Source organism: Dreissena polymorpha, chromosome 1 (genome assembly GCF_020536995.1).
Source record: "Dreissena polymorpha isolate Duluth1 chromosome 1, UMN_Dpol_1.0, whole genome shotgun sequence".
Taxonomy (NCBI): Eukaryota; Metazoa; Mollusca; class Bivalvia; order Myida; family Dreissenidae; genus Dreissena; species Dreissena polymorpha.
Window position 1 is genome coordinate 33,822,590 of NC_068355.1, and position 8,804 is coordinate 33,831,393.

General features: G+C 37.4%; 1 protein-coding gene across 2 annotated transcripts in view; it reads left to right on the top strand.

The window, feature by feature from the left end:
* Window positions 1-7,839, top strand: part of LOC127876246 (uncharacterized) — an 8,260-nt gene extending 421 nt beyond the window's left edge. Inside the window, exons 1-5 of one of the 2 annotated variants that reach the window (XM_052421334.1) lie at window positions 1-31; window positions 1,367-1,883; window positions 5,419-5,506; window positions 5,712-5,905; window positions 6,761-7,839. The exon at window positions 1-31 is cut by the window's left edge and continues 107 nt beyond it. In XM_052421334.1, the coding sequence (XP_052277294.1) occupies window positions 5,427-5,506; window positions 5,712-5,905; window positions 6,761-7,023 (537 nt within the window). In that variant the 5' untranslated portion in view covers window positions 1-31; window positions 1,367-1,883; window positions 5,419-5,426 and the 3' untranslated portion in view covers window positions 7,024-7,839. The remainder of the gene's footprint in view (window positions 32-1,366; window positions 1,884-5,418; window positions 5,507-5,711; window positions 5,906-6,760) is intronic. The other variant, XM_052421326.1, reaches the window with a different exon arrangement.
* The last annotated feature ends 965 nt before the right edge of the window (window positions 7,840-8,804 follow it).

Below are 8,804 nucleotides of genomic sequence, written 5' to 3' on the forward strand. Positions count from 1 at the left end.
CGGAATAAAAACAGTTCGGATTTATGCGATCGTAGGTACTTTTGTTAAAATAATAAGCGATTAATGAATTATAAATTAAATACATAAATAAAAAACTATACGTTTATCTATTTTAAACAAACAATGAAGTAATGCAATAAAGTAATAAAAAAAATAGATGCATTAATTTCCTGTCTGAAAAATTGAGCATGTATTTATTGTAAATTGACCTTTTCACGTTTTGGTAAATCGACAAACTAAAAAAATATGTATAAGATTTGCATTTTTTTGTTGTAGTCATAATATTTGCGAGGAAACAGTAATACTGACATTTACCGTGATCTGAAAAATCCTTTATATGCATCTCTTGACGATGAAAAAAAAACTGAAAATTATCAAGCGTTACAAATGCGAAACGATTGAATAATTTGGAGAGTTCTGTTGATATCGTTAGATATTGGGATATAACAAGGATTGCTTATACTAGTATGTAGTATTTACTACGTCAAAGACTATGTTAGGAAGGATGGCCGAGTGGTTAAAGCGCTAGACTTTTACACCAAGGGTCAATGGTTTGAGCCCAGTTGTGGGTTACCTTTGTTCTTTCTTTAATTTTATTCTTGTTTGTACTTAAGCTATTTATTAAAAAAGCAGCATTTAATGACAACCATAAATCATGCCACAATCTGTGAAAAGTTTCCTTTAATGAATGAACAGCTATGTCAGATATTTCCATGCCGGCACTCAACAATGCAATAAAACTATTTACAATTAGACACATTCCACAAATTCTTAGAATGGTTTTATATGTTGCGGACAATATCAAACAACGTTCACCCTTTGAAGAAGGGCATATCTGCTATCTTAACGCATTTGATGATAAGACCCTCCGGCACGAATGTCGGAACTACGAGTGCAATATGAGAAACAATAACGAATTAACAATAAGATGCATATAGCTTTGCCACAACTATGGATATATAGCAATAACAATTGTACTATAACTGCGACAGATGTTATTTTAATATCGTCGTCACATGATCTACGAAGGCGACATATGTCGACTGATTCTATATGACCCACATTTATTATATCACATGGGTCAGGCACGCCTCTTTGAAAATTAAAAATAATGTCAACATGTTTGAAATGGCAGCACGGTATATTAATAGCATATATTGTTAATTATTTAGTGTTATATTGCCAATGATAATATAATAAAACTAAATATTTTTTGTAAACTAATTGTTTTCAAAGCGCAATGTCATGGACAATTTACTCTATTACTATATTTTGCTGTGTTCACTTAAATTGAATAAAATTATATTTATCCGCATTCTTCAAATACATTGTTGGAATGCTACTATAAGCGTTCCTTATCTTTCAGACATCTACAATTTTCTCAAGATATAATGCAACGACATTCAAGAACACGAAAGTAAAGACTACTTATTTGCGAGTAACTTCATTGTCTGAGGTTACAAAAGTGTCAAAAGCAAGTAACTCCAGAGTGGAGAAAAGCACAAACAGGTTGAATGTTGAAGTACAAAGAGTGTCCTCTTTTACGACAGTAAAACGTCCAGTTATTAAGAAGAGAAATGAAGATAAAGGTTTCAAACTATTTTCCGGACCAAGTAAACCAAAACATAATGGATTGACTTTAGACGTTTTGCAATAATTGACGCCATTTAAAAATGGCGTCGATTTAGTAACGCAAGAGTCACGTGATCTGTTGCTGAACTGCATAAAACTACACCCAAGTGTTCACGAAGTATTTTTTCCGGAAGTGACGAAAGATCCCCGAATAAACGACGAAGATTTACGGGGATTTCCGATTCACAGCCTGGCGGTTGCAGTCATTTGCGAGGCCATTTCAAAAGGAGATGATCCGTACAAGTTTTACTGTATGATCGAAAAGAATTGGGGGGGCAGTTCTCCGGGGGGGCACTTCTCCTAGAGCCTAGTATACAGTTCAGTCAGCACACTTTCCAAGTAATTCTTTTCGAGTCTCTAGGAGAAGTGCCCCCCCGGAGAACTGCCCCCCCAAAGATTTTTCACTGGGCGGAGAACTGCCCCCTCACTGTTTTTTATAGGGCGGAGAACTGCCCCCCTGCCGATTAATAAGGGGCGGAGAACTGCCCCCCTGTCAGAATTGATGACCCGGAGAAGTGCCCCATAATTAAAGAAATTTCGCGGCGATATATAAAGCGAGTATGATAATGACAATAACGCCAGTAACTTTCTTGCTATTATGTCTGGAAATTGAGTGCAATTTCAAAAGTAATATAAAGTTGTACAAGTAATAAAAGTTATAAAACGGCAAAAAAACCTGCCTCGGCATTGACGTCGCCATCTTGATAATCACGTGATTTTCGTCTATGTGAACAAAGAAAAACAAATCACTTTTTGCTAATAAAAAGTTTTCTCGGATGAATTATTTGATATTTTCCCCGTAAGTAAAACAAACAATTAGCATGCAATTTAATCCATCCTTATGCAAGCTGAAAACAATAATTTATTTGTTTGTTTTCGCCAATTACGGATTTGGACGGTTCAATATAATAAACCCGTATGCGGCTTTATTCAAAGCTAACAAGTTCTTAACAATAAAGGTCGGTCCGGTCTACCAATTAAAAGATTAAAAGATCGCGGTGCTTATCGTTAACGGTAACAAGTTCTCTGCCTGCCGAATTAGCTGCTAATTAAAGCAACTGTTACCGATTTTGTTTGTTTGGCATGTCGACATGATCTGCTCAAAATGCAAACTGTTGCCGTAATATGTGTAATGTGTGTGTTTATGTATGTCATTTTGTATGACACATGCATTAACTAAACAACATAAATAAATTGATTATAAATTCGACTTCACTCTACTTTTTTCTTCAAGTCAGCTAAATTAATGCCTTTGCTTTGCCTATTAATTTCCTTTTATATACGTAAATTTACGTTTTTTTTTCCATGGGTCAATACTATCTTTATAATGAAAATTAATTCCGATGTAACTTTTCCTCCATAAGTACTGAGTTGCACGTCTATAATAAGGGGCGGAGAACTGCCCCCCTGTCAGAATTGATGACCCGGAGAAGTGCCCCATAATTAAAGAAATTTCGCGGCGATATATAAAGCGAGTATTATAATGACAATAACGCCAGTAACTTTCTTGCTATTATGTCTGGAAATTGAGTGCAATTTCAAAAGTAATATAAAGTTGTACAAGTAATAAAAGTTATAAAACGGCAAAAAATCCTGCCTCGGCATTGACGTCGCCATCTTGATAATCACGTGATTTTCGTCTATGTGAACAAAGAAAAACAAATCACTTTTTGCTAATAAAAAGTTTTCTCGGATGAATTATTTGATATTTTCCCCGTAAGTAAAACAAACAATTAGCATGCAATTTAATCTATCCTTATGCAAGCTGAAAACAATACTTTATTTGTTTGTTTTCGCCAATTACGGATTTGGACGGTTCAATATAATAAACCCGTATGCGGCTTTATTCAAAGCTAACAAATTCTTAACAATAAAGGTCGGTCCGGTCTACCAATTAAAAGATTAAAAGATCGCGGTGCTTATCGTTAACGGTAACAAGTTCTCTGCCTGCCGAATTAGCTGCTAATTAAAGCAACTGTTACCGATTTTGTTTGTTTGGCATGTCGACATGATCTGCTCAAAATGCAAACTGTTGCCGTAATATGTGTAATGTGTGTATTTATGTATGTCATTTTGTATGACACATGCATTAACTAAACAACATAAATAAATTGATTATAAATTCGACTTCACTCTACTTTTTTCTTCAAGTCAGCTAAATTAATGCCTTTGCTTTGCCTATTAATTTCCTTTTATATACGTAAATTTACGTTTTTTTTCCATGGGTCAATACTATCTTTATAATGAAAATTAATTCCGATGTAACTTTTCCTCCATAAGTACTGAGTTGCACGTCTATATTTAGTTGCGACACTTGGCCAGTATTAACACGCACGCGTTTCCTGTGTGGATCTCGACTATGTTTCGCGCTCTTATTAAAACACGACTTTTACATGGCATTCATGTATAGTGAGTGGTGCAGATGCGCACTAAGGGCCTTAAACAGTATTATCACATGCCTCTAGACAATTTGTGTTATTCAGTTCGATAAATGGTAATATACTTGTACTGAAATTCAATTGTTACCGGATAAAATGTGTACGGCGATAACGTAAAATTACCCGTAAGTATTGTTTTCACTACGTAACTAATAACTAATATGACACCGGGGGGCAGTTCTCCGCCCCTACAGATTTGATGGGGGGGGGGGGCAGATATCCGCCTACTAAATTCTGACAGGGGGCAGTTCTCCGCCCCTACCGATTTGATGGGGGGGGGGCACCTCTCCGCCACCTTTAAAATAAGGGGGCAGTTCTCCAGGGGGCAGTTCTCCGGGGGGGGGCGCTTCTCCTGATACCGTATACTAGCGTACATTGGAAGAAATTGGGTAAATATTGCTTCATGCCATTGGTTATTAACAAAGAAGTATCTGCATATAAATATAAGAAGTGACCAAGCACTTAAAAATGACGTCATTCACAAACCTTAGGCCGGATATCGTTGACCCTCAATTTCATTTTGAGTCTAAAGAAAAAATTAATTAAAAAGTAAAACATAACTATAATATTTAACTTTATTTTGCACTGATTTGATCATTGAATATTTATTAAGTTCTCTATATTATAGCTTGTGTAATTCGCAAAAAACACAGGAGAACGATAAACCGATTTAATTTTAATATACACAATAAATAGTTATGTGGTCGATTACCTTTCTATGTTCTGCTCCTGCCTCTGATTCACGCAGGGTAGTTATCGCTTACTGGCGCTAGATTGGTCATTGTGGGCGCGGGTACTACTTGCATGTAACCCGGGTACTCATAAGTATACTTACATATACACCGGGTACGGTAAAAATACTCAATCGTACCCGGTCGATAATAGACTGTACCCGAGTTGTATTCCCGCCCGAAATCCGATGTCGTAAAACGCGCTACCAATTATCTTAAACAAACTTCTCTTAAAAAAAAACTGCATCAACATGCTTTTTGAGTATGAGTTTCGGTTATAAAGAGGCCATTTAACAGAAAATTGACAACAATGTGAATATAATTAAGTACAACAAAATAGCCCTGAACGACTTATTTAGCGTTAATTTTCCGGGGAACCTTTTAGTATATTTACCGTACCCGGGGTTCATGTAAGTATACTTAAGAATACCCGGGGAACATGTAAGTAGTGCCCGAGCCGACGATGACCAATCGAGCCTTACTGGCATCACTAAGTATTTTAGCATTGGAAAACCAGGTAATCGAGGAAAAGAGTGAGCTGAACGCCGTAATATTACTACTGTCGAAACCTCGAAAGTCCGACCTGACTTGTTATGTGTTATTGCTGTTTTCTCCAGTGTTCTCCATGTACTGCGCTCTTTACCCGTCCGTAGTGAGAGACGCACGGACGAACATCAGTTTGCAAGACTTCATTGACGATGATGGGTAAGCTTGTTCTCTGTCTTTTTAAATCATGTTTAATTATTTAAATTCGTTGGCAAGAAATTTCGTGGTTAAACAAACTACAACTTTTTCATGGACACGAAATTTCGTGGATTTCATATGTTGGAATAGCAAGAAATATGCCTCGAATGTTTGTCGTTTTGTCGACCATGTGGGGATTTATAAAAAAACGACGGACTACTTTCAGGCCGGAGTGGGCGGAGCGTATAATTGAGCGCATGACGGAGCCCTCTTGGACGATGGGATGGGTGCAGAAAATAGTCCGCGGTCATGTGACAGAGGAGGAATACAACATGGCGATGAACACACTGTTCGTCAAATTGCACATGTTTGACCCGCAGTCTGTCATTCCGACCTTTCATCTGCTGAATCACATCCGAGGTACGTGCTGGAAATAATTACGTATACACATATTTAAGTGTTGTCCTTATTTGCATATCTATAGGTACATGTTGGCAACATATCTATAGGACATAGTTGTGTTAATAACATATCCACAGGTACGCTGTGGTGTTAATTATATATGAGCCGCGCTCTGCGAAAATGGGGATTATGCATGTGGGTCCCAGATTAGCCTGGGCAGTCCGCACAGGCTAACCAGGGGAGAAACTTCCGTTAAAACTTGATTTTTGCTAAGAAGAGACTTTTGTAAAACAAAAAAATGTCATAAAAGCAGAAAGTGTCGTCCCTGATTAGCCTGTGCGGACTGCAAAGGCTAATTTGAGACGACACTTTACGCATATGCATTTAAGCCCTTTTTCACAGAGCACGGCCCATATCCATAGATACGTGTTGGCATAAATTATTTATCAACATATAATCACATTCAAACATAGGTGCAAATAAAGTATAGAAAAAATAGACAGGTTTCCCGTTTGTTTGACGATTATAAATCATTTTCCGTATTCATTGGTTTGAACTATCGAAAAACTGTGTTTTCGCTTTTTCTACAACATTCTCCTTTTTGTATCGAGTTATTAATACTTTGTTTGATTGATGGCTTGTTACGTTGCATTTGGCCATAATAAGGTACATGCATATAATAAATATATTAGTGTATGATTGTGACAGCGGGACTGTCGCACAACCAACTCATGAGACACAACCCACCGAAACATGCAATAGCTTACCGATCAAATAAACTTAATTTAGTAATAAAAATTTCGCAAGGTGTATAAAGGGACTTAATAAAATAACGTATATTTTGTAAGCAAAGAGTTTCTGTCTTCATTTCAGCTCTCCCGGAATGCAACCTAGAGCTGGCCACCCGGGACTATCTCGGAGGCCCACTGGACGCTGCGGCACTCAGCGCGCATGCGCGGACGGCCGTAACAAAGAAGACCATGCCTAGCAACGGCGCCTCGCGCATGAGCCTCGATAAGATCGAAGTTTTTTACGGCATTGACGTCGAGGAGTTTATAATGACGGATACGCGTAAGGTCGGCGTATGGAACGGGCGACGTCCCGACAATAAAAGAACTAGTGACCTCCTGGATTGATGCAGCGTCATGTAATCTCGTGATCACATTTGGCGGTTTCCGGCTATCGTCGAAAAAATGCGCTTGCATCCAGATGTCGCATCCGGAAAAAGCTCGCATACCCTGGACTAAGCATCAATTGTTCGTCTGTGACAACGAAATGAACAAACGCATGCGTTAGTTGTGACGATGTTACAAATACGTTTCGTTGATTCGAATGTTCTATCTATTGACGTCGAGGTCTGGAGGAATTTATACAATTACACATGTGTTTAGATTTTGTGGGAGAAAATAGCCAGTGTGCTTCCGTATTGAATGTAATATTGTTCATTCGACTTATTTTGTACCAAAATCATCATGTGTGTCTTCTGTGAATGTTTTAATTGTTAAGCGTACATTTTTTGTGTGAACAAATGCGAATAATGCGGTATCGATGTATAAGTTATGCTATTCACACATTTTTGAATGTATGACAAGTATTAATAAAACTGTTCTTGTGTTATACGTAACGATTTAATATCATACATCAATGACAAGCGATATTTACACGTGTTCGCTTCAACGCTTGTTAATTATGGTAGATCTAATAAGTCACAGGCTTATCAGGGACGACATGTTCCGCCCAAACTGGATTCTCGCTAAGAAAAGACTTTCTTTAAACGAAAAATACCATAAAAGCGGAGACTGTCGTCCCTGATTTGCATGTTAACATGCATTAAACCCAGTTTTCCCAAAACGCTGCTCTTATTATTCTTTTTATCGCATAATGTTCAAAGTTGTGCCTTTGTTATTATTATTAATGGTTGCTAAATATGTTAATATTTGAATATATAATTTAATATGGTGTATATGTAAATATATTTGTATATATGTAACATAAAATAACATGTAAATATGTTTGAATATTTTATATGTAATACAAAAAGTTGTTGCGATGAATTTATATTTTATTTACGTTTAAAATTAAAATAACACAATCTTATATTTATATAAAATAAACAAAACTGAATTGGTACACAAGCGTGTTCTTGTTTTTATTCCAAATCGCACGAAACAGCGTCTACGTTGCATGTTATGATCACCTGAAGTCTATCTTTAGTTGTGTAAACTATTTCAAAATATTCAAAGCTGTAGCCTAATAATGGATACTTATACATTTAATTAAAACCATCGATTTAGTCAAGACAAAGTATAAGGGTATGCTGGATTCGCAATATTCGTGTGTGTTTATGTCTGTTTTACTTCCTGTCCTTGCCCGTCCGTCTTCCTGTCTGTCTGTCTGACCGTCTGTGTGTCCGTAGACAAACAATTTGCCGATTGCCGATTATAACTCCTACACTATTTAAGGCACACCAATAATACATGCATGCACTTTACCTTATATGAAAAAAATGCGCATGTGCAATTCTGCATCAGGCTTCGTTAAAACGTGTTCGAAAGTTATGCCCCCTTCCCTTCGAACATTGAATTATTGTAACATGATTATTGTACCCTACTTGCTACATATCGTACGGACGGACGAACACAGACAGCAGGCCCGTACCCAGGCCATGGGCCCAGGGGCCCGGGCCCCCCAGCTGGCTGTCGAGCTATGATTTTTTATTAGTAATCGGCCCACTGCAATTCTTTCTCTCGTGCAAGGGCCCACAGTACACTTTCCCTCAAACAAAAGAGCAGCTATGTTTTATTGTCCCTGATAAACAAGGGGATTATCGCTCGCCAATCAAAATAAGCCTCTAGCCAATGTTTTCTTATCGCCTTGTACACACATCCCCGATCAGTCCCCCATTGTGATCATGAAT